This window comes from Scomber scombrus, chromosome 19, assembly GCF_963691925.1.
Source record: "Scomber scombrus chromosome 19, fScoSco1.1, whole genome shotgun sequence".
Taxonomy (NCBI): domain Eukaryota; kingdom Metazoa; phylum Chordata; class Actinopteri; order Scombriformes; family Scombridae; genus Scomber; species Scomber scombrus.
The window spans coordinates 19,483,042-19,508,611 of NC_084988.1; the positions used below are offsets into that span (position 1 = coordinate 19,483,042).

Consider the following 25,570-nt stretch of genomic DNA (forward strand, 5'->3'; position numbering starts at 1 on the left):
TCAACCTGCCACAAAGGTGAATATTCACAATAGTCCTACATTGTAATCAGTAATAAGGAATACAATATTTACACTGGCAACACACCGTAGAAGAAGAGTTAAAAAGTAAACCTCTCCTTTCTAGCTAAAGTTTTGCTCATTTAAGCAACTGAAGAGGACGAGGAGGAGGGAAGTGAATACACAAACGCCAACAGGGACTGTTGTTGAGAAATATATTGCTGGCAAATTTAAAACATGGCCCCGGTTCAAAGAAATCATCCAGGGAGACAATCATCATTATCTGTTACTGTGTGGACGGATGCCTATCGATCGGCGGGGCCTGCTACCGTTGCAGTGTTCCAGGGGAAGAATTGATTCAACCTTCAGCCGCACAAGTTTTCCGATGAAGTGCTGATCACTCTGGGTAATGCAGCAGAACAGCAACTCAAGACTTCACCAAGTTTGTCCTGGCAACAGCTCAACGTCTGTGTTAATCAGTCAAGGGAGGCCCCTGCGACTCTCTCCCTTAGCCAACACCATGCCTTCACTTTAAACCTCTGACATGAATCAGTGCTTGTTGAAGGAGTGCAATCTTGAGCTTTTTCACTCTTATTAGGAGCGGAAGTGGAGGCAGAGCGAGGTAGGGAGTGATAAGAGCCTGCCGTTACAGCAGTCATCATTCTACCCACTCTACTCAACCGTAACCTTCATTGCTCTCTCTATTAACTGCCTTTAGTCTACGGTGTGTGCATCGGCCCCATTATGTTTGCATGCACACATGTAAATGTCTGTGTTGACAATAAATGACTAGGCAGCGTATCGCAGAATGAGTCCGTGCATGATGAGTTCATCATTCTGCCTGTCAATACAATTTCCAGCAACTGAGTGGCTCTTTACCATAATGTTTGGATCATTATTTAAACTATCCACAGTCGTATTGCACATAAACAGCACAATGACATAATGTAATAAAATACATAACAGCAGATAAGTGCTACAGGTATGAAAAGCTTCTTAATATCAGGACTTTAACAGCGGAGTATAAACAAAACAAAACAAAAATCACCTTTTTTTTCACCAGGAGCAGTACCCTCTTACATTAGGAGTATGCATTTTCCACATTTGCCTTGTCATATTCCATTAAAGGCTCTCTAAACTGACTCCACCAAACGAGAGTGAAATATAAAATGTATTTACACGTTAAATGTTTGAGCTTTTCGACAAGCCTCAACTATAGCCAAATCTGCGCACTTACCTGCAACGTCACTTAGTTTCCTTTTACTTTCCACACAGGTTTGAATATTAGGTGAAAGGTAAAGAATATGAGATATATGTGAGATACAGGGCCTTCCGTCATACTAAATAAAACTGAATTATTTTTAAGGCAGTACTACTGAGTTTGAATCAGCCCTCAAATACACCGTTTGCCATCTTATCACCGCAGCCGACTCAGGTCTGCCGAGCCACGAGCTTCCTCTCTGTATACATTTCACAGAACCGTATGGCGACAGATGATCCCTTATCTGTAAATGAAGCCTCTACAACATTGAGTTTCAACACAAATGTTGACTTTAAATTTGAAAAAGTCTCGGTAGAAGCCCTTCTGTCTCGGTTACATGGATTCAGGATTTCATAAGGAAGTCTCAGGGTTGAAGGTTGGGCCCGTAAAAAGTTTTTTTCTTTTTTTTTTCTCCATGCTGTCCGTCAGAAACCAAAGTTTTTACAACAGCGCTTAAAGATTTGTGCGCAATCGAATTCAGAAGTAAGAGTCCTTGCTTTCATGCTTCACTGAGGGCTGTTATTGCTGATTTAAGGGATCTCTTTCTGTTTCTCTACAGAGGCAAGTCAACTTCTCTGTAAACGTGAGTCCAGCCCATTTTTAAAGTTCATTAATTAGATGTTGCGCTCCATTATGGCAGGTCTTTTCTCTCCCCTAGGACGCTCTGAAATTAATCACCCTCAAAGAGAAAGACACAAGGAAACACTAAAGGGTTCACCAAGACGTGGAATGTAACAATTCAGAAAGCTGAAATAAACCCCTTGAAAAAAAGTTAGAGGACGCAAATGTGATACCAAACTCGTCCCGTTACAGACATGTTAAGATCAGAGACACCTTTCATCTTTTCTGACAAGATTGGGGGTGATTCAGCTCTGGTGGTGAGCGGTGTGATCCCTCTAAAGCTGCTCTGGCGTCATCGCAGCACGTCTTAAGAAATGGCTGCTAAATTGGCCAGGTGGAGTCTGGATTCCCTGAGGGGGGGAAAACAAGCTCGCCAGAATGAAGACATTTCCCACAGGACGGCAAAAAGTTTCCGCCTGAGGGGTGGTCTAAAAAAAGAAGAAAAAAAAAACAGATACCAGAACAACAGAAGTGTTCTGGTGGCACCTTAAGTAAAGTTTAAAAAAACATTAGAGTGACACACTTGATTGATACAATATTTTCCTTCAATTAAGAAAGTGTAGACTAGAGGATGTTATGGAGGAAAATAAGGTCTAGAATATCAGATATTGTGGATGCAGTTTAGTGCCACTCAGAAATGAGAATTGAAGAAAGGGAGAGAAAGAGAATAATAAGGTCTCTGGCTCTGTTTATCGGCTTTGGTCCCTGGGGTTTGTGTATCTGCAGTCTGTCCGCTGCCTGAGCCATTTGGCCCTAATCTCCGCTGCCCCATGGTCCAGTAGTTATTGAGCACGGTGGAGCCACTGAACTCTTGCCACAGTCTCTCCGCTGCGGACTCCGCTCTCAGACCAGCTCCGGCCAGGCCGTGCCCGTCCCCCGGAGTCCTGCAGCTTCGACTTCATCGCCGGGCCGCGTGCCAAAGGAGAGCAGGCGCCACCGAGGGGCCCAGAGTCCCAGCCTCATCCTGACAAGCAGATGGGCTTAAAAAGGGGCCCGCTTGTTTGTGAGAACACAAAGTCTTTATGGATAAAGAGAAGACGTCTTGGCAGTCACACCTCAATGATGTTGACAGATGGCATCCTATTGTTGTTGTTGTTCTGGGGGAACTGTGGGAGCAAAGAAGAAGATGACAGGTATGAGAAGGCTGGAGGACTCACAGGAATCATACAATAAGCTTCTTCAATGAGCATGAGGATGCCTCTGCACTTGGATGTTTTATTGATGTTTGTAGAAACAGAGTGTTTTTGACTTTGTTTTCTGCCAGGTTTGAACATAAGAAATGAATATGATATGAGGCTCTGCGAATTGATCAAAAGAGAACTTATTCGACATCATGACTGGAGTGTGTTTGCTGTTTGATGTTAAATGTTGCAGCCATGCACAAAATGCTGCCACGCTGAAGCATTATGTAGCTTTAGCCTGAAGCTGATGCTCAGATGACACTATGAGTAGGCATGAAGTGTCAGTGGAAAAGGTCTAGAAGTGGCCGGGGACCATTCACCTGCCCGGCGCCGCTGAGGGGGAGGCCCCCGGGGGGGGGGGAGGAGGAGAGAGGGGTTGGTTATACCTTACTGCGCAACAGCCCCCCTGTTGGGTGTTCAGGAGTACTGCACTCTGAGGAGTTTTTGGCTTTGTCCTTGTTGTTGTTTGGCTCGTTGTCTTTGATTATGTCATACTGGCGGCAGAAGAGAGCGATCACACCTGGGGGGGAGGAAGGAAGTATTCATCATCAGCCAAGTCCGGTTATCCTCTCACACACATATGCATGCACCTGCTTTTGTAAGCAGTTAGGGAAGATTAAAGCAGACAGAAACACTGCAGCTTTGTGATTCCTCGCTCGTTACACGTTTTCGTTCTCACCTGCCCACATGATCAGTACCACCACAATGATGATGAGCTCCCCTGCCCTCAGCTGGGTGGTCTGGCCCACTTCCTCCATCGTCACTTCGTCTAAGGGAGTCAAAAGGTTTTAATTAGTACTGGAAATGTGACACGATGGCAAATTTCATATTATAACAAGAAAACAGATAATCAATGATTTAACATTTATTATCCCTCCAGACACATTTTACCTTCTATATAAATATTGTATGTAAATTACCTAACGTCAATTTGGCGCCAATCTTCATCAGAACCCATAATTACATTCTCAATTTTCAATTAATCTTTCTCTTGATGTTGCCAAGAATGACAGTATTGTAAAACACTTCATGGTATAACGTTTTTGCATCATAACAGCCTTTCCCTAAGAGTTTCTGAGTCAGTGATTTGCAGACCCAGAACTGTACAGTTATAAAACATATCAGCCAAATGTTTAGTTTTAAAAATCAAGTTTTTACTGATCGTGATTGACACTTCAAACAGACTGAGCTGGGCGGCAAATAAGTCAGCCTATATAAAATCAGCGCAGGTCTCTTGTAATAAGAAATGCCAGGCTGCTCCATCTCAAAAGTGAGCACGATGCAGCATCTTTAAATCGAACGTCTCCTCAGTGTAAATATGGTCGACACCGCTCCCTTCTCACATGTAAGATTTCATGGTCGTGATTCAGCTTGACTCTTCAAATCTCTGTCAACACCACTACTGTATATCACCGCCTCTCAGCCTTCGCAACACCTCCATACTTTCAAGATGATTTCACCTGTCAACATTCAAACAACTTCTCATGTTTGCTCCAGCTCGCTAGAAATGGGATTCAAAATTGAGAAACCACTCCTCACATATTTTCTCCGTATTTGGCTACAGTGCTTCTCACAGTTTTCAAAGTTGTCAGTGCACGTCGTCGTAGAGCCACAGCAGCCCCGATTGAACCGCTGCTCGGTCGTTTAATCCATTTGGGGTTTTCAATGACGTACTTTCTTGCTTTTATTTTAGACAGTTGCTGTTCAAAGTCTGCATTTCTACCCCTTGAGATGTTGAATTTACTTATTTAGACTCTGCGGTCTTGCTTTCAGCTCTTGAATGAGTTTGTCTCACAATTTCACAGCTGTCCTGTCTCCTTAATCTTCTGTGAATCGAGAGCTTTTCCCCATTTGGCTTTGCACATCCATAAGGAATACCTACACTTGTCAACTTATCTTCTCCTGTCGCTATTACATCTCAAATTATAGGTGCAGCAAACTAATGGCAGAGAAACTGTAGCACAGGTGCTGATAAAGGAGCTTAAAATGAGATTATCCCTACATAACCTTAAAAACACAGAAGTGCACATGCATGCACAAGGCAGCAGATGAGATATATATTTTGATCACAAAAAGGCCGATTCTGCGAGCGCCTAATGGAGTCAGAAGATCACAGAGAGGCAGAACATGAAGAGGATAGTTTAGGCTTCATCTGGGCTGCTGAGCTAATCACAGGAGTCAGGATCAATTCCTACCAGCCTCAATAAAACTCCATCATCATCTTTGAAGTCAAACAAACACCAGGAGGGATATCAAAGAAGAGGAGTGTGTTTTATCCTTGTTTGCACATACAGCAGGCTGTCTGTATAGACGCCTGCAGCTTTCTATCAAACAAAGCGACAACACATAGTAACTTTTTCTTGCACCGCTGAATGTTGTGGAAGTCGCAGGCTTGATCTAAAGTTCACCGCAGCGTAGAGAGCACTCTTATCCTTTTATTAGATGCAGTGGGTGACATTTTGAGGGCCCAGCGTGGCAGGAACCCCACGCTCCAGTAGCTTTTAGCAACAAGCAATTCTCCTGATCGATTGGCCTCTGTTGCTCAGTATTAACTAATCAAAGCACAACAGCCCGAGGGGCCTGCCTCTGTTGCCAGTTGGCCTCACTGGGGCTAACTGGTCAGCTGTAACAGCTGTGATGCTCACTGACCAATCTCAATGCTGAGGATTTCTGAATTACCAGCTTCAAAGTTCCATTTCCAATTAGCATTTGAAAGCTGGAAGATTTCTGATATGTTATCTTCAATCCAGAGAGATTTTTAAAAAAAGAAGAAAAAAAAAGAAACTCTCACTGCTGTGACATTAGAGGAAATAATGCTGTCTTTTTACTTTCATAATCTGATATTGAGGTTTCACACTTAAAGTGGCACTCTGTAATCTCAGTGCTCATCACAGCCATGGATGCACCTTCATTTTATTGTCATGAAACTGGAAATCTAATCACTTATATAAGATATATAATGTGTAATTGATTATATTTTCGCATGGCCAGTTGTTTATGAACTTTATGACAGAGTCAGGCTCTTTCCTTGTTGTCATTATGACTCAGCTTTGCACTTAATGCACAGACATGATATTGATATCGATCTGCTTGTCTCCCTCCCGAAATGAAGCGAATGCAAAAAGTGCATTTCCTAAAACGCTGAGCAATTCTTTTAATGTACCAGAGTCATGTAGGATTCTTCCTTTGTCTCCTCTGCTTCTACTTCAGTGGCCAGACTGTGAAAAAAAATCCGGTGGTTGCTTTGTGCATCCTTTGGGATGAAGCAGAGCTGTGGGATGCTGTCTGGGGAGATATTTTACCGCAGTCCTGTTTTGACATACTACATATCAAACTCCTTCATGATAAAAGCAAAAAGAAAACTTTCATCCATCCTTGTTTTTGAGATTTTTTACCTTCGGGCCGGAAAGATAGTTTCCCCTTTATCAGATCTGAGGAGACCAATGAACCTTTTTTGTAGTGCTATTCATTTGACATGTTTGTGAGTCTGGTTCAAATCATTTGCCTGGGGAGTGTACATGTGTATCTGTGTGAATGAGTGCACACATGTTTTTTTGGGTTTTCAGGTCTTGGAGCAGTGGAATTTAATTGTCAGGATTTCTTATTTTCCTGCAACACTGCATCCTCAGTGATTTTTTCCCTTTTAACCTCTCTGTCAGTCAGGCTGTCTTTCTCCCTCCTCCCATCCTCTGATTCATTTTGTCTTCCTCCAGTTTTTGTGCACAGGTTGTACTGTTTTTTCCCCTCCCATCTCTTCCCCTCCTTTGATCTCCTGAAGCTTAAACCCATTGTGAAAGAGGAAACGAGAGAAAATATAGAATAATCCAGCAGTACAGGCTCATCCTTTGCTCTTTCCACTGAGATCAGCACGATATGGCAGAACAGAAGGGCTGAGCAACTGAGTGAAGATGGTGAAAACCTCCTTTTCTTTCTCGGTACGTTCACCTGTCATATTGAGACAAAGGACCAACAGCTGTACTGAGAGACAAAAAATGTATTTTTTTTTTTCTTTTTGGCTCATGTTGCGCTGATGTGTTAGACTAACCTCACAAACCCACTGCTCTGTTAAGGTTTGTTGTTACTTTAATGCAAGTTATTTCAATATTATCGGTATATTATTTATGGTGTTGGTGAAATAGAGAATAAGTGGAATTGATGAGGGATTGCCTGTGCAGTAGCAGTTATTTATCAATGAAGACAAAATGTGCAACATGCAAAATGAATCACTGTTTAAAGTCTAACATATCCTGGAGGATTTAACCAAATCACTGCCTAACTTGTATGGAAAATGGGATAAAAGGGCTTCCTAACTACAATGATTGTTCTGCAAAATGTTGAATTCAAGAACATCTGCTCATCTGTCATCAAAATGTTTCATTGTTTCAATGTAGCTAAGCTAATTAAACAGACATCCTTGAGCGAGCAGCACAAATGAGACAAAGAAAGATGTCTGGGAGCTAAACTTGAGCTAAGTTGTTGTTGAGTGAAGGATGATGAATCGCAGACCTGCTCGTTGCGGGGACGCTGTGTGAAACGTGTGCATGATGGGAAACGTGTCTTTTTTGCTTTGCAGTGAATAGGGAATCACTCAGTGTGTGTCTGAGTGTTTGTGTGTGTAGAGCCTGCCAATATGTGGAAATCTAATATTTTTGGGCAATGGATGAGTAGCGAAGTGAGGCCGAGTGCTGCTTCCTCAAACATCCAAATCAAACAAGCAAACAAACATGTTTCAGCTCAACAACCTCATCTAAAAAAAAGTGGAAAGTTGCTCTCTGGAACACAAGAGACAACCTGCTCGGTTAAAGGAGCGTGTTTTGTTTTGTTTTTGGGTTTGCTTGAGTGTGTGTTTGAGGTTATGAGGCGCATCTGTTTATTTCTGTGCATTGCGCATGAGGTGGAGCCACTATTCTGTCCTCATAACTTGAGAAAACAGTAGGAGAGACAATCATATCCGCAACCCAGAGGAAACAAGCATGTGAGTGTACACAAAACCTGAAAAAAACATCACTTGTTTATCTGAAGCCTGTGCAGTTATTGATTTCTGTAAATTATTTTCCCTCGCAGAAGCAACACTCAGACAACACTTCCTGTGCTAATTAGGCCTCAGTGGTTGAAAGAGCATGTCTTCACTGCTCTGCGATGATCGTATTTATATTCTACATGTCTCTTCCAGCCCACTCGCCACCATAACAGAAGTTCAGTCTCCTCCTGGCTCCGCTCTCTGGGAAGTATCGGAATATAGCAGCGACTCTCATGAGAGATGAGTGTAAATGAGAGAAAGAATAGATGGAGCTGGGACTTGAGCCAAAAGCACATCGATTTGCCACTCCTCGCAGCTCTGACTACCTCCTCTCTGTGTCTGATAAATGCCTCTCCTCATTTTGGTTTACTGTGGACTTGTGCTGGGTGCATGCAGGGTGAGGCCCGCAGAGGCACGTCAATACATGATGAAGTATACACCCCCCTCGTCCGTTTTATTCCCGAGTAGTGGTCAGCGGGGACGAGCGGGGACGAGCACTCTGTTGTGAAATTTCATTTCACGCTTTGTGTGCCTATTGATTTTTATTGGTCTTTAGACAAAATCAGTCAAGAAATTGTCAAAAGTCAAAGTCCCCTCTGCACTCACAATCTTGAAAAAGGCAGGAACAGACTTTTTTTTCTTTTTTCTTTAATTATAGAGACAGTGGGTGACCGAGCACGAGTTTGTATTCGTGTGTTGTGTTTTACCTTTACTCTTAGAGGCCTGAGTCTCGGCCTCCTTCGGCGTTCGGAAGCGCAGGGGTTCGCTCAGCGGGCTCGTCCCAGACATGCTGATGGACGCGACATGCACAATGTAGTCTGTCTCCTCCTCCAAGTCCCATAATGCACAGGAGCGCGTGGTGGTGTTGACTTCCTGGATGAATCGCAGCATGCGCACGTCTTTCTTCTGTTGGACAATGACACGGCACAGAGTGATGAACACTGTTTACACCAGTAGGATGTTTTGTCCTCAGTCATATGTTCTTCAGTACAAGAGCGGACTCAAAAGTGAAAAACAAGCACCATTCACAAGAGTGGCAATTTAGCTAACTGGATGGTTACTTGAGCCAACCAAATGGGCATTTACAGACACTTGGAATGCTCAAGAGGCCTTCTGGTGTTACATTAGTGCAAAATTATGTTTGGAATTGTCCCATTTGGGCACAGACATATCCTGGCTGAATTAAAGTTTCACAAAGCAAAGAGATTTCAACACTGAGAACAGCATTGCTGTACAAGTTGAGTCAAAAGTTATTCATAAACGCCTCATTGTTAAGGGAGTAGTTTGACATTTTGAGATAAATGTTTATTTGTTATTTATTCTTGAGAGTTAGACGAGATTATTTATGCCATTCTTGTGACTCTCTGTTAAATATGAAGCCAGAGACAGGACATGATTAGCTTAGCTTAGCATGAAAACTGAAAGAAGGGGGGAAAAGGCTAGCCTAGCTATGTAGTTAAGTTAAAACACAGCTGTTTAGTCAATTTTTGTACAGTTTAAATAAATAAATAAGATATGAAATATTAATAGATGTGCTCCAGATTTTGTTACCTTCAGACATAGCCAGGATAGATGTTTTACCTTATGTTTAATCTTTATGCTAAGCTAAGCTAACCGTATCTTGTAGCTGCTTATCAAACAGAAAGACAAGTATCACTCTCAGCAAAGAAAGGAAATTAACCTAATTTACCAACATGTCAAACTATTCCTTTAAAAATGTAACCCACAACTGTAGAGACAAAGAGGACGATTCAAGATTCAAGTTTATGAAATGTTCCATTAATTATCACAGTGTAGGCAAATGTTCATTTCTGCTGTGGTAACATAGCTAAGTTTCCCAAGTAAAAAAAAAAGTCAAGTAGGGCCATATTATATATCAGACATCACAATTTTTCATCTTTTCTATTTCCTCCGCACACACCTCAGTGCCACTGTGAGCAGCTGACCCACACCGACCCTGCAACTGTCCTCTTCAATCACATCACCCTCGACTCCTGTGTCCTGAGTGTGAGTTTGTATCTGTAAAATTGTGACGTGATAGCTTGTAAAGTAATGCGATTAATTAATTGGGTGTGAACAGAGTAATATGTGTGGGTTTTGTATGTTTATATGTTTGTGTGTGTTTGTGTACGTGTATGTGTGTGTGTAAGGGCAGATAATAATATCACTTTCCCCCCTTTCACAAAGCTGTCAGAGTCCTCTGCTGTCAGGGAGCAGACAGGCGGTCCAACAGGATATGGCGCCCTGTGATAATTCCCATAATGCACGCTGACTACGGGCAAGAAGAACAACACGATAAAGAGAACTGGACATGGCAGCAAATAGCCAGCGAGGAACCACAATTCAATTAGTGTGTCTGTTTGAGTAGCTTATGCATGCATAAGCAGGTGCGTCCACCCTGTTGATATATTTCCATATATATCCACTGTGTGTTGTGTCTGCAGTGTGTGCTTGTTGTTCACCTGCTGTGTGATAGCAAAGCCGATGACGGGGTCTCCCTCGGGGATGTCCCATGTCACCACAGCAGAGTTGGCTTTCACTGCTTTGATGGTCACATTGACGGGAGGTGACAAGCTATCTGCAAACAGAAAGAAAAAGAGAGAGAGAGAGACAGAGACAAAAGCTTGTTTTATCTTTTGTGTAGTGAGAATCTTTTGTGTGCAAATGAGAAGTTGGGCTCCATTATATCTCTACTGGTTGCAGAAACGGCCACCAGCATGGCAGGAAGCCAAATTCGGTGGCGTGTATAAATGGCTCGGCTGAATCCATTATGTAAGGTGGAATCGATTGCAGAGTATAGAAACACAAAACAATTGTGTGGAGTGTTACAGTGGTACTGCCCAGGGCCCAGCAGACACTACAATATGTATGATGAGAGAGGATCAATGCAGCCTGTAAGGGAAGATCAATGTTACCGTTCATGAAAGTAAAATTAAGATTTGAAAGTTTGAAATTAAGTTTTGTAAGTAATAACTCTGCTTCTAACAGCTGGGTAATAGACAGTTTAAAACAAGTATATCTAAAATGTTTGTAATGTTACAAAACTTTAAATTTAAAGTTTCTGAACACATTTTGTGGACATTCACCACAGTCCCAGAGCCACGAACCCTCTTTCAGTTTTGCTCGCAGGTATTTCTTTTTATAACACAGACACAATACCTCAAAACAACCCAAACCAACATCGTTGGTAACAAATGAAAGTCAAATTAGCCATTTGTTTGCTGCAACAAATAGGAGCTATATCCATCAAGACTCTCTATCTACTGTAATATTTTAACACCTTGTGGCTGCTGAAGTTTATTTTAAACTATCTAAACACACATCTGTAGTCTTTTTACGGTGCCAGACAAAATATAAGATACTGCATGTGCAAATGAAAATAATGATGCAGGTAGAAATAAAATAAAAATAAAACATTAGCATATACCAGAATCTTCCTCTCATTAAAACATTTGTGGGAACATTAGTCAAAGCGGTTGTCAGACATTCAATATTTAAAGCTAACTTTATTTAAAACTTTCATATCTTACTTTTATTTTCATGATTTGTGCAACTGATTTTACCTCCCGGTAGTGCCCACAGCTACACATTAATATGGCCTCTATCTCTCTGTCTCTCTTTAATTGAAACTGGTGAGGCTGGTCCATCACTCAAAATATTGACTGACTATAGTTAAGTCCTCATTAAATCCTTTTACTCACTTTTTTCCTGGAAGTGACTGACCTGCTATAGTATTTTAGACAATTGTTATGAATATGAATGAAGTACAAGTAAAATAAAATAAAAGATAAATATGCAGATGTGGTGATGAGGTGTGTGTGTGTGTGTGTGTGTGTGTGTGTCTGTGTGTGTGTGTGTGTGTGTGTGTGTGTGTGTGCATGCGCTTATGTCTGTGTGTGTGTGTTTTCAGCTTGTTGTCATGCTTCATGTTCTAAATAACCTTCAGTTTGATTAGGGTCACAGGCTACAAGGTATGAAAGTAATGATTTGATTTGATTTTATAATTAGGTGTAAGGCTGTGTGTGTGTGTGTGTGTCCCTCTGTATACATTGGTGGTCTTAGCTGCAGCTGAATAAGACTCTAATTACTGTACATTCAGCTCCCGCCTGCAACCAGAGCTGAACATCATCCCTAATGGCCACAGTCTATGAGTATGTGTGAAGATCAGGTGATCAAAGTGCCTGTAGCAGAGGAGAGCACATTAGTTTGGTTCAAATTAGTGTGAAATGGATTTTTCTTTCATAGTGTCTACAAGATTACTTCTTATGCACATTTTCAAAGTAATTTAAAGAACAAGTTGTCATAACTATGATGGACAAAAAAACAACAACGTCATGGCTTTGCAGTTCAGGTATAACAATATGACATGGCTTGAAAACAGAAATGTGACACATTTGAAATGTTGAAAAATGCATCACAGTCCATGCAAATTAAATCAGTTGTGGCTCGCAAAGTGCACTCCTTGTTTTTTATTTTTTTATTTAGATGCATTAAATGTCTCAGAGTGCAATTAAATTTGAATGGCATTGTGAACTCTTAGAGGTCTGAATTGTTGCCTGAAAATGTGGACATGCTGAATTTTTGAACTAGCTTAGAAAATAAAAATCAATCACTTCATTAGTAAAATTGGTTGAGGGTTGGTTGAAGATATTTGATCTAAGTTTGTGTCCAACGTAGGTCTTTGAAGAGTGATAATCTGGCACATTCTCTAAAGGATATACTCTATTCTTTGGTTTAAGTATATATTTAAGGTTTGTATACATTTGCACTCGATACAAAACTGTTTCATATACTGGACCATGCTTGACTGACATATACAGGTCTATAATTGGCAGTACAGATTTCCCTTCGATCCCTGCTCTCATTCACACGTGAACCCATGCAGGTAATGTTCCTGAACATTTGCGGGATAGACTGCATATGTGAAAGGGCTTAAAGCAGGCCATTTTATCCCCCCTTCCTCAGGAGCCTACTCGGTTCTGATTGGCCAGCTCTTGGAGGCTGCCCCTTGGCAGACTTACACCTACTTCGGAGGCTACGTCAACTAAACGATGCAACAAACATAGTAAGATTTCACTCGCTTTCATTCTTTCCTCAAAATGTCAACATCTCAAATATATCCATACACGTTCAAGGCAAAATCCGATCCAAAATATGAGTGATCAACAAAGACAACACATACAAGAGTCTTTGCGACAACCTTAGCAACAAAGCATACAGAATGGACGGCTATTTATAGGCAATGCAGGACGAGCTGATGTCTGCAAGCTAGAAAAAACGTCACAAATGAAGCATTCAGATCAGGCTGAAGCCCTGGCTTTTGGCTTGCAGGAGGCATTTCTACATACGTTAACCTCAAGTTTTGGAATTTTGACCATGTTTAGTAAAGAAATCCAACATCATAAGAGTATATACATAACAGAAAACCACAAAAATCATGATATATCCCTTTTAAAGATACCTGTTGCAGTTTTAGACCACTAGTAGTGATATGGAACAATGGGCCAGATGCAAGAACCACTCGTACGCACAGATTCGTTCTTAAACCATGCGTACGAGTGATTTATGAGGATTTGCCGCATTCACCAATTTCCTCGTATTTTGGATTTTCTCTTAGGTACGAACAAAATTTACGAGTGCTGCAGACCTGTCGTACCTCTCACGCACAACCAACCTGCAGTCCTCCAAAGCAATAAAACACAACTGTTACTGTCTAATTGTCTAATGGCAGTGTGCCAACGATATCATGTCTTTTGGGGGAACTAAATTTTTTTCCGGGGGGGGGGGGGGGGGGGGGGGGGGGTTGACATCATATACTATAAGCAAGATATGATAATCACTTAATGAACACATAACACCTCCACACGGGTACCCTCATCTCCAACTTCTTCTGCCGGCTTGCCCTGAGTTGTCATCCCGGGTGTTAGCAGGTCTGTGCTGACAGCAATCCGGCAGCAGGTGTAACATCAGCAGTTGAGCTTCAGAATCAACTGACTTGGATTTTCTTTTTAACATCACTGTATGCTGACTACCACTTAACAGAGAAATGAATAATGTCGATCCGCAGGCTGAGCGATTATTATATTGTCAGTATTTTAGAGACCCCTGAGTAATGGGTGTGTACTACAGGGGATGTAGAGAAGGGGGGGGGAAGTATACTATGTCCCGTTCATTAAATTGCACTTCCGAATCCATAATCATGATGACATTACTCTGTTTGTAAAATAATTAGGCTATTTTGTATAAAGAAGTAGGCTATTTAACAATTTAGGTAGATATATCAGCCATTTGAATTGACAATTGAAACTATGATATAATGCAAGCGTACAATATAAATATTAGCGGCCGAAACTACAAAGCGACTTGTCCACAGACACTTTTCCACAGTTACTTTTCCACAATATAAACTGACTATTTATTAATAACTGTTATTCATTTAATTGAAATATTGCTTATCGAAGTAATAGTGCTGCGCGCAACAGCTGAGACAGCGTTCACAGCACGAGTCATTTTTACTCATTCTCTGTCTTTCTCAGGACCTTTAATTCCAACACTTACACACTAAATAATAATATGTGTTTCTGTTGATCTATTTCTGAGAGCGGGACCTCAGTCTGAGAGCTCGTAAAGCTCTTATTGTTAGTCTTTAGTGCCATTTTCATGAATGGAGCTTCTCCACAACCTGCCGGTCGTCTGACCTTATATGGTATTTTGGGGGCGTCATTCATGTCAATTTACTATTCTCGGGAACGCGCGTTCATTTAGAACAGGTGGGATTCATCATGTTTACGAAGGTCATTTACGACTGTTTCCTGGTGATACGAGTGTTTGGTGAGTCAGACGTGGCACACTCGTAAATTCCACCTCACGAGAAAAGTACGACAGATTTAAGAAGAAAAATACGAACATATTCTTGCATCTGGCCCAATGTTTTTATGAGTGGGTCTCCATCTTGTCTAGTCTTAGTTGCTTTGTGGGGCCTCAAGGATACATAGAATGTGTTTTGTGAGTAACAGTGAATGTAAAGAAAACTCCACAGGGAACCTTTAACTTTCTGTTAAAAATTCTTACTATAAAATGTTTGCTGTACTGTATGTCGTGCCGTCAAACTGGCCCTCACTGGAACAGAAAGTGTAGGCAGCCGTTTCATGATGATGACTCACACAGTAAACGTCCTGAATCTTAGTTTACTCTTCACTATAAAGTTAAGTTAAGTGTTTAATGTGTTAAGTGTTTAATGTGTAGAAGGAGTGAAACAGGGAATGATTTAGATTTTTGACGGTGACAAACCGTAAAGCCTGCATCACACTCAATCATTATACATTCATGTTGAAGCACGCATCAATTTTTACGAATCTCTGACGTGTTTTGGGATTGATGGATATTTGTAATGCAATGCAGATGTGAGAGAGATCAATGAGGATGAGGAGAAATGGTCACTTTCAATGATGCTACTCTGCTGTCTTTAATAGGGTATAAATCTGATTCAGCCAACCAAATGCAATCAATGAGTTATTGAATAAGTTAACGCTCACTTTCCTCCGCAATGGGTACAAATCACACAGCTGGTAATTACAGGACAATGGGCTGCTGTGGTGCCTGCACACACCCTGTACATTGGGAAAACAGCACACCATATCCAAAGCAGGCCTCTCTTTGTTACATGTTTCCCTCCCCGCCCGGTGCTGACGTTTTGATGAATAGGCTGAGTAACAGTAGATGACAGGATGGAGACTTGCTGCGTCTCTTCATCATGGGCGACTCTGATCTTTGAAGTGGCTTTGCCTTTGTTTACTGTCTGCTGTTTGTTTGCTGTTTCCCAGGAAGCCTGAGGGACATGCTTCTTGGGGACTGAAGCTGATGGGACTGAAGAAGTCAAAAATCAAACTCATTATATCACTGCTAGCGCTATCCTTCTCTCTCCCTTGCACTAATTCCCCGTAGCTAAACACACAATGACAGCTAACGTTTAGCTCCGAACGCCTCTCAGGGAACACTTTAATTCCTGTGACTGACAAAGACCATTGCTTGGTATGACACAGAAGTTCTTCAGAATTGCAAATATCTATGTTGCTTTCTCCTCTTTCAGCTATAACAAGAAACATATTATATATTAAAGGGATAGTTCAATAATTCACTATAGCACTTCTGTGTGGTTGGAAGACTTGCATGATTAAAATGGTCAAAAATCAGTCCAGCACAGGCCGAGATATCTTGACTGTCACGTCGCTTTTACACCTGCAGTTTACTCCAATGATCAGGGTAGACACAAGATGATAAAGAGACATATTTTACTTTAAGATTACACAACTACATTGCACTTTTAAATAAAGAACTGCCAAATTCATGGAGTAGGATACAAACTCTACACACTTCTGTTGTAACTCATTTTCACTCTGATTGGGAAGGGAAGAGAAGGAAGAGAACAAATAAAAGGAAGGGCTGAAGCTGAGCTGAGTTTTTCAATAATAATAATATATGATATAATAATGATAAAATAAGACAAAATAAGATAATTAAAACAAAAATGCACGAGTGGGATGAAAAAACCCTGAGGGCTTGTGAAAAAAAGTCAACATAACCTTGAAATTAAATAACAGCTGTATCATAAAGATTTTTAGAATATATTGTATGTATGAATATTTCTGTATTTGGAATAATTAAAATTAAAGGAGGGATTGATTAGATAGTCCTTATATAGTTTGTGTTTCTGAGACATACCTTTTTTTCAACTCTTTAGTCAACCTGCATGCGATGCCTTTATTTTCACATGGAAAGGATTCATTGAAAGTGCCAAAGGATTAACCACTGAATATACATTATAAGCCTTAGATGCATCATTTGTTGCATCTAAGGCGTCACATTAGATATCTTGACATTTTTGACAAAGTATTTACACCAACTTGCTTAATCTGATTAGAATGGTAAGCAAAAGAAATAAGAAGATGGTCTGATATATCAGTAGAGAGTATACCCGACACTCCACGTTTATTAGAACAGTTAGTAATAATATTGTCTATCAATGACTTACTGGATGAAGTGATATTGTGATATGAGTTTGACTTTTATTAGGTTTAGACTTTTAACGTGACTTCATGACTCTGTTATAAATTGAAGGTTCCCTCTTTCTGGCTTTGTAGTGTCACTAGTCTGGTGTCACTCTACCCCTCTTTCTTCTCAATAATCACCTGACAACAGTCTGATCTGTGAGGCTCTACTTGTGAAGCTCTGAACCTCACATCTCATGTCTTTTAAATCCCATCATTTTGCACAGAGCTGGTGTGGTTTTAATAAAGCCTCTAAATTATTGATCTCGGTGAGTGTGCTTTCTCTTTGTACCCTAAAATGAAGAATCCTGCTGTAAAGGAAGAAGAAATTCTTTTCCCATTTTCCCAAGTGTAGCTTTTTTTCTTTTACTAGTTTTTTTTTTATTGTAGACAGTATATTGCTGACTGCCTGTTTGAATGTGTAAGTGAGTAATTGCATTTTTGAGTCTCTCCAGAAAAAAAGATTTTGATCTCGCTGAGACAAACAGATTAAATAAGGCATAAATAAAAAGTATAACATATAAATTGAAGGAGATTGCAACGAGGCGGGGAGGGGAGCAAAGAGAAAAAATGCCATTGGTATTTCTCCTTAGCTTTCTGAAAAACAAAGTTAAATTATCTGTCCTACAGCTTCTGGTCACTTTTTGTCCGTCTTTGTCCATCCCCTCTCCCCTTGTATGTCTGCATTACACCGAGGGACAACCAAAGGGGACGCTGGCAGTGACTATGGGCCTTAAATAGCCACATGACATGAGAGTCAGCTCTAATGAAACACCAGACAGATGTCTTCATAAACTCTCCCTCATCACAGGCTGCCTCACCCTGAGAGATAGGGGTGACTTTGAGCCATGTCGGACGTTCCTGGTGTGCGTTCGTGTGTGTCTTTAGCTCGATCATGATCAGAGTGACAGCTAGTTGTCTATCCCATGCTGAGCAGTGTGTGAAGGGTGACAGCTCCAGAATGGGGTGTGTTCAAGTCTTCGGGACAGCTGTGGTTCAGGAGGTAGAGCGGGTCGTCCACTAATTGGACGATCAGCAGTTTGTTTCCCGGCTCCTCCAGTCCACATGTCGAAGTGTCCTCGGGCAAGATACTGAACCCCAAATTGCTCCCAATGGCTGTGCCAGCACCCTGCGTGATAGCTCGCAGTCATTGTTGGGTGAGTGTGAGTGTGTGTGAATGGGTGGATGTGGTTTGTAATAGGGTTAGGGTTAGGGTTTCAGTGGTTGGAATATTAGAAAGGTGCTTTATAAGTGCAATCCATTTACCATCCTAATATCCCATATCATTAAAGGACTCACTCACTGGTAGAGTGTGTGTGTGCCAAGTTTCCCAACACATCTTGTGAACACACACACACACACACACACACACACACACACACACACACACACACACACACACACACACACACACACACACACACACACACACACAAACACATTGATTGAACAATGTATGGTAATTTATTGAACTGTTTTTCCATTTCATCAGATGTGCAATGGGTTGTTTCTTATGCTGATGCTGACGTTTTCTCAGTGGTCTCTGAACGACTGAATTAATTTACTTAAACCCCCCCCCCAAAAAAAACCCCATGTATACCTGGTATTATCGTTCAGTCTGTAGATACTATCGGCACAGTTTTGTCATATATTTAAAGTCCCTCTCCACTCATGCATGTGTTTTTTGCTTCATTTGGCTGTTTGAACATCTTTGCATCACTGAGCATAGTAGTTTAGTTTGACACTTGGAATCTGTTTTTCACATTTATCTGCTGAAGGAGGACAATTTCTCTGTGCTCACCTTAAATCTGAGTTTCATTATTATATTTATTGTAATCCAATATACAATTTAGTGCACATAAACTGAGAATAGACTTTACTGTCGAGCAGTTAAACTGAAGTGAAAAATATTTACTTATTCATGGATTCCTGGATTTTTAATGCACGATAAGGAGGAGATGTCATTTTAAGAATTTCCAACCAGGTAACTAACACAGCCAGCTCTGTCTTCTTAATTTGCATAATGAGATCTGATCAGAGTGTGAGCAGAACTGAGATAACATGAATGCTTATCAATGTCAGGTGTAAATGCAAAGATCAGATGTTCCCGTCCAGATTAACTCACTAGAAGGGCCTAGACAAGACTGAGCTGACCCTTCTGCTCTCTTTGCATTGCGTATGTTTCCAATTGCCTTTAAGTCTCCACATGGCAGCTTCGTTAAAGTTTGCCCAGAAACCCCGAAACCAACCAATAAAGCACCATGAAGGCGTGATATAAACTGAAACAATAAATGTAGTGAAACTTTTTTTTGACACAAGGCTCCTTGACAAGATTAGGCTTGAAGATTATACCACACTGGGTTAAGGTCAATATGACACCTGGGTTAACAGCAGGGGCTTTGAGACTGAGAGATCATGAAAACTAGCAGGATGGTGCTCCAGCTTCCATCCCCCCCTGTGGGAAAATTACTGATTTGTACCACCTTATTACAGCTCTGCAATCCTTAGGAGTGCACTTCTCAAAGTCAGGCCCCTGGGCTGATTCTACTCCCTGGGATGCTAATGTCTATAGGCTTGCAAACTAACATGAAAACTGCCTGTTAGCTACATCTTTCTCCACTGTTATCTGCCATTTTAGGGGCAAGCGCAGGCCTCGGGTGTTTGCTACTTCTGTTCTCTTTGTGGACCACTGTGTTGGTGCTAATTTGTGTTTAGCAACTCAAACCGCTTTAGCTCATGTCACAGCTAATACTAAGCAAACAGTCACTTTGTATGGAAGGTGTAATAACCAGCAGGTGGGAGTGAATATCAGAGCAGCGTGTGTTTGAAGGAACGCTTTGAAAAGGGGGAAATAAAAGTTTGTGCCGCAGCTATAAGCCGGAGGCCACGGGGGAGTTAGCAGCTATGAATTAGCACGTTTATTAACATGGTGCTGCAGCTAACAGCAGTGTTTGGGGAATTACAATTGCTTGCCGCTTGTTTCCACCGCTAACATGCTATTGAGTCTCTGAGGTGTGTGTGCTGTGGTCACGCTGTGCTCTCGGGGGTTAGAGTATCAAGCTGGCAGGTACGCTGGCTCCCCTCATTCATAGTTAATGTGCCAGGATAGAGCCATCGGGATTTTGTGCTGATCTGGAGATTGCCCTTGCATATGTCAGAGGAGACCTTGGCGCGTGGTCTTGTCCTTGTAGATGCATGCTCAAACACACATAAACACACACACACACACACACACACACACACACACACACACACACTCGCAAGTTAGGAGGATCACAGCGTGACACACTCTGGAGAGGTGGCAGACACGAGGCGTTAATGTGTCTCATTTAGAAGCTAAAGCATCTGCTGAATAATTTAGAGGTGCTATCTAACGCGTGCACACATCGGAGTCACACTGTAACACTGTCATATTTTATAAGTGATTGGCTGCAATGCCTTTTTCATTAGGGACTGCCTACCCTCCAAACCCTGTATCCCCAGCCAACAGTGATTCCAGTCAGACACCAAAAACAGCACCATGCACCGAATCGTAAATCATGAAACTCAAGTCAAACCTCTTTTTAGTAGATTTGTAGCAAGTGTCCTTAGTTTTGGTTTAAAAACTGTTGTGGGCAGAAAATTACAGGGTGTCCTGTCCATTTAATAAAAGTCCACCCGGGCTTGCCTTTGAAAACACTTTGAATGTCACTGTGCAACACATCTATATGCGTTTTGTTTGGTATTTTTCATGTAAAAAAAAATCATTTATTCATGAATTGATTGAGAGCAGATTATCCTTGAGGGACGTCCTCCGCCCATAGAGTCAACGTTTAGCAGCTTTATCAGGGCTAATAAAAGTAATAAAGGGTTTATCATTAACTCATATATCTTCATACTTTCGGTCATTTATGTTTGATAGAATACATGCAGCAGTAACAAGAGGACAGAAATGAAGCAGAAATAAAGCTGTTCAGTAAGTTTGGTTTTAAATTTTACTTTTATGATCTATAATAATCATGTTGATGAAGAGTGTTCATATCTTGAAAGGTCTCACAGGAAGCTGGTTAAGTAACACAGCTTTCATTTTGAAACTATATTCAAACCATAATGGGACATTCAGACAACATTCAATGTCTCAATGTTTGCTGGGTACTGTTTCACAGCTGCCTCACTTATTTTCCATATGACTGTTTATAATGTTACATAAACTACAAAAGAGAGCTCCTCTATGTATACACCCCTTCTTCTTTGTCTCGCCATTTGTTTCATACAACAGACACAGAGCTCTTGGATCTGTATTCACCGCCTCTTTGTCAGAAGAAATCCATCTGATAGGTTTCCTGTATTTCATTCTCTACTCACTTTTCCTTTCAACACCTATTTTTCTTACTGTGATGGACACTCGGTGCACAAACCTTCCCCCTTGCACAGTCCCGTGCTGTCGATCTGTTTTGTTCTCTCCTTCATTTCATCTGTCTGTCTGCAACAACTTCTAACTATATTTCTGTGTAGCTACTACACCGGGGCTTTTTGGCAGCTCCTCCATAGCCTGGCGTGTGAAGCTCTCCTTGCCTGTAACTGACACTTCAATGGGAATCTGGGTGCAGAGAGGAGATGGTGGGTGTAAAGGGGAGACGGTAGCCTAGCTGTGACTCACTCATGTACTATTCTACTATTGATTAGCTTCATGCTAGTTGCACACTGGCTGGCGATCAGCTGGTTTACAGTGTAGGCAGATGTGCAGCTTATAAAAGGAAGCAGTGTTTTGAGGCTGGAGTATTGCCGGTTTATAGATTTTAATTTTGAATTCATTTGGGATGTCTTTCTTTAGCAGCCACAGAGGGCCTATCTGTGTGCGTGGGAGGCTGAACGTGTGTGTTCCCTGCATGTGTGCGTGTCGTACAGAGCCTAGTGTGTTCTCTGCGGTCCATTCTGCCTCTGTACACCACAGCCTGGTGCTGTCAAATAATCACACCTGAGGGTCTTTTTGTCCCTTTGTAGAGAAATGAGTTATTTACTCATAGGAAATGAATTTTCCAACCCTGCTGGCCACGAGAGCGCTGAGGTGGGGATGGTGGGGTTGCAAAACAGCATCTTTCTCCCTCTTTTCATCAGATGGGCACACACACACCCTCTCGCTCTCTCTCACACACACACTCACACACACACACACACACACACACACACACACACACACACACACACACACACACACACACACACACACACACACACACACACACACACACACACACACTTTTCTCTAATTAAATGTCAAAAGGCAGGGTATGAAAATCAATGCAGCATTGTGTCAGAGAGAATGCAAGCCAGCTAATTCAAAAAGGCAAAGGAGTGCCGAGAGGCTGATTATTTGACAAGCTCACTGCTAATGAAATCTACTCTCAAATCCCCCCTCCCCACCTATTCCCAGGCAAGGAACCAGCAGTCATATGGGATGGGGCTGATAAAGCTAAAGGAGCTCACAGCTTGATAGAAGGTTTTGAATATGACACATTATACATATTCTTCTTTCTCTGTCTTCCACTTCACACATCCTGTAGCTTCTCTCTGTCCGTCTGTCCCTGCGGAGACTTTGCAGCCCTGCTGAGGACGCCTACAGTAGCTGCCCGGGAGGATTGGTGTCACAGGCAGGTGGAGGGGGGTGAACAGGGTTATTACTCGCTCTCTGATTCTTTGTTACCCTCCGTGGTTTTTGCTATCAGCGTTCTCAGTCTCTCTGGGTTTGTCTTGATCTCTCATGGCTAGTACTCTAGCACTTTCTCCCCCTCTGCATGCTTTCATTTACTCTCCCTCTATCCACCCCTCCCTTCATCTCTGTCTCTCTCTCTCTGGCAAGTATCCCTGCTGTGTGACTGACTACTGGCCCCTGACTGAAGATAGAGATGCGCCCAACTCAGAACAGGCACAGATATTGATCATGGGAAACTGATTGACACACACACGCACACCCACACACACACACACACACACACACACACACGCACAGACACACACACACACAGCTTATATGTGTGAGACACAACTTTTGCAATACAAGACAAAACTTTTGGAAGAAGAAGTGTAAAGTGTCATCTCCTGTGGGGCCCACCTGTACTGCGGACTGCTCAAATGTAAAACACACCATCTGGGCTGCTCCACACCCACCACAAATAAAAACAGTGTTTTTAAACTCTGATGAGAGTAAATGGAGGAGGTTGAAGAGGTATCCAGGACTCACTGAGAAAACCCAGAACACAAACTCACTCTAATGTACGCATATGAATGAGTCTTTGATGCAGAGTAGCCTACCACATGGACATCTTTACATCCAAAGCATTTAATTCTCTCCACATGGCAGCTCAGACCCTCATCCACCTGCACACACTCGGACGTGACACTGGACAGACGACAGGCGGCGTCAGCAAGCTGCTGCTGCCACGTCAGTCTTTTGGCATTTTCATCACTTTCTCCCACAGGCCCAGGGTCCATGATCGTGCCAATCTGTCCTCTAATGCCTGTTTCATTCCATTTCCATCAAAAACCATCCAGCCTGATGTCACTGTACTAATGTAGAAAAAGAAAATTCACAACTGAATTACATAAAAAACTATTTCTGAGGGAAAAAAAACAAAACATTTTAATCAAAATGATTTTCTTTGTGGTTCTCGCTCCTGCTGTTTGGGCTCAATCACAGTTGCCACGAGATCTGAAAGGCTTTGGCATGTGAGCCCTCGCTATCAGCGACAAGGCCATTGCTCCATTCATCTGCGTTTCGCTAAGCCATTGGCGAGCTCTCAAAGAATAACTCAAAAGAGGCATTTTAAAAAGAAGAAGAGGGTGACGAGGTGGCGGAGGAATGAGCAGCAGCGTTAGTGTGTTGATTCAAACACTCAACAGCACAGGCGCTCACAGAACTTTGAAAGGACACTGTGGAAATGGTTTCTCATCTAAGTCTTTTTAATTCAGCTTGTCAGGTAACAATTAAAACATGACAAGGAATAAGCAAGGACATGTGGGCAGTTCTGACACAGAAACAACAGCAACGCTATGGGGAGGATGGACCTCTTCATTTTGTCCTTCTAACAATTCTTTGTTCCAAAAATACACAAACTCTGGCTATCCAGGCTTTTAAATGAGTTCTGGCTTCATCTCAAAGCTCATGCTGGAATTACACATAGATTTATATACATTTCCACATCAAACATATCTGTGTGCATGCATCTAAAAAACTATTAAACTGGCAATAAACACTTTGCACACAAGTGTAAAATAGTGGAAACTCTGGTTTGTCTTCACTGTAAAAGTGATCTTATCTCTCTTTTCTTGTTTATTTCACCATCTCTCTCTCATCTTTCTGAATGTAAAATAAGTAACTGTTGTCAGTGTGGTCACAAAGTAGGTTTTTTAGCACATTTACATGAAATTGCAACATGCTGTATGAAAGCATTTCCCTCATAAAACTCCTCGTATCCAATGCAAGGGAGAACGTGCTAAAAAAAAAGCACGGTAGACTGCTTTAATAAAAACTAACAAACAACAAACAGCTAATAATTACATACAGCTAATTGTGCACACGCAATTGACTAGAGTGAAACTAATGAACAGATAATTACACGCACACACACCATTCTGTATCCCCGGTGACTCTTACATGCACACACTTCCCATTCTCTCTGTGCTCTGTTAAAGAGCCTATTCAGAGGAAACAGTGATGATTCAGCCCTCCAATAGGGAGGCTGCCCTAGATAGCCAGCAGGTCTAAAGGACACACATTTGAATAAAATCAGGGCAGCAGTGTTGCATTTAGATGACTGAAAACAGAGCAAAAGACATTCTAATGCAGACAGTAAAGCTGATGACGTCATTGTTTTAGCACTGGTCCATGAACATGGGCCCTGTCTGCACGCTGTCTGCTTATCCCCCGACACAGAAGTCATTTCATGCATGTGGCAAGACTGCAGTCGGGAAACAATATCATCACTGCCCTGAAGACAGTTTTTTTTAATATGATGCAGAATGTCTACAAAAAATCCTTAAAGCATAAACAAATATTTGCAATTTGTGAGACTGTGCTCATTGTGTGAGCGACAGGAAGTGCAAGGAAACAAGGCCATTTCATGAAACCACATCAATTTCTTTTATGGCTTTTTCTGCATGTCTCTGACTGATTGGACGTCTTCTCAGGAATATTCACATGTCTGTTTCCTGTCTGATGGTAATTTGGTGCGAGAGAGAAGAGAAGATGGGTGGCTTTTACAAACTTTGGCTTTTGCAGCTGAGGCCTATTACTTCTTTCTATGGATGCTAGATGGCTTAGCACTTGACACATAATATCCTGCACTCACTGACAATTTATCACCTGGCAGCTCGATGCCAAAATATCCCTAGTTTTGTGTGTGTGTGTGTGTGTGTATGTGGTTTACAGTAACAAAAAATAACCTCTGAGCTCTTAACTCATTAT

The 25,570-nt window shown here is 41.7% G+C and overlaps 1 protein-coding gene across 1 annotated transcript; it reads right to left on the reverse strand.

Annotated features, from left to right (window-relative positions):
• Positions 1 to 2,928: 2,928 nt before the first annotated feature.
• On the reverse strand, positions 2,929 to 23,598 carry fndc5a (fibronectin type III domain containing 5a). Its single transcript, XM_062439789.1, has 7 exons — positions 23,419 to 23,598; positions 21,607 to 21,706; positions 10,543 to 10,658; positions 8,788 to 8,986; positions 3,740 to 3,829; positions 3,447 to 3,580; positions 2,929 to 2,985 (listed from the first exon to the last, which is right to left on the reverse strand). Exons 1-7 carry the CDS (start codon positions 23,596 to 23,598, stop codon positions 2,929 to 2,931), a joined length of 876 nt encoding a protein of 291 aa, XP_062295773.1.
• Positions 23,599 to 25,570: the final 1,972 nt, after the last annotated feature.

What these genes read in the sequence shown, in the direction of transcription:
- fndc5a (XM_062439789.1), bottom strand. Translation starts at nt 23,598, where the DNA reads ATGGACCCTGGGCCTGTGGGAGAAAGTGATGAAAATGCCAAAAGACTG. An exon ending in TCAGGCCTCTAAGAGTAAAG is followed by an intron (nt 3,830 to 8,787) that starts GTAAAACACAAC and finishes TGACTCCCTTAG; the next exon opens with ACGAAGTGACGATGGAGGAA. An exon ending in GGTACTGATCATGTGGGCAG is followed by an intron (nt 3,581 to 3,739) that starts GTGAGAACGAAA and finishes CCTCCCCCCCAG; the next exon opens with GTGTGATCGCTCTCTTCTGC.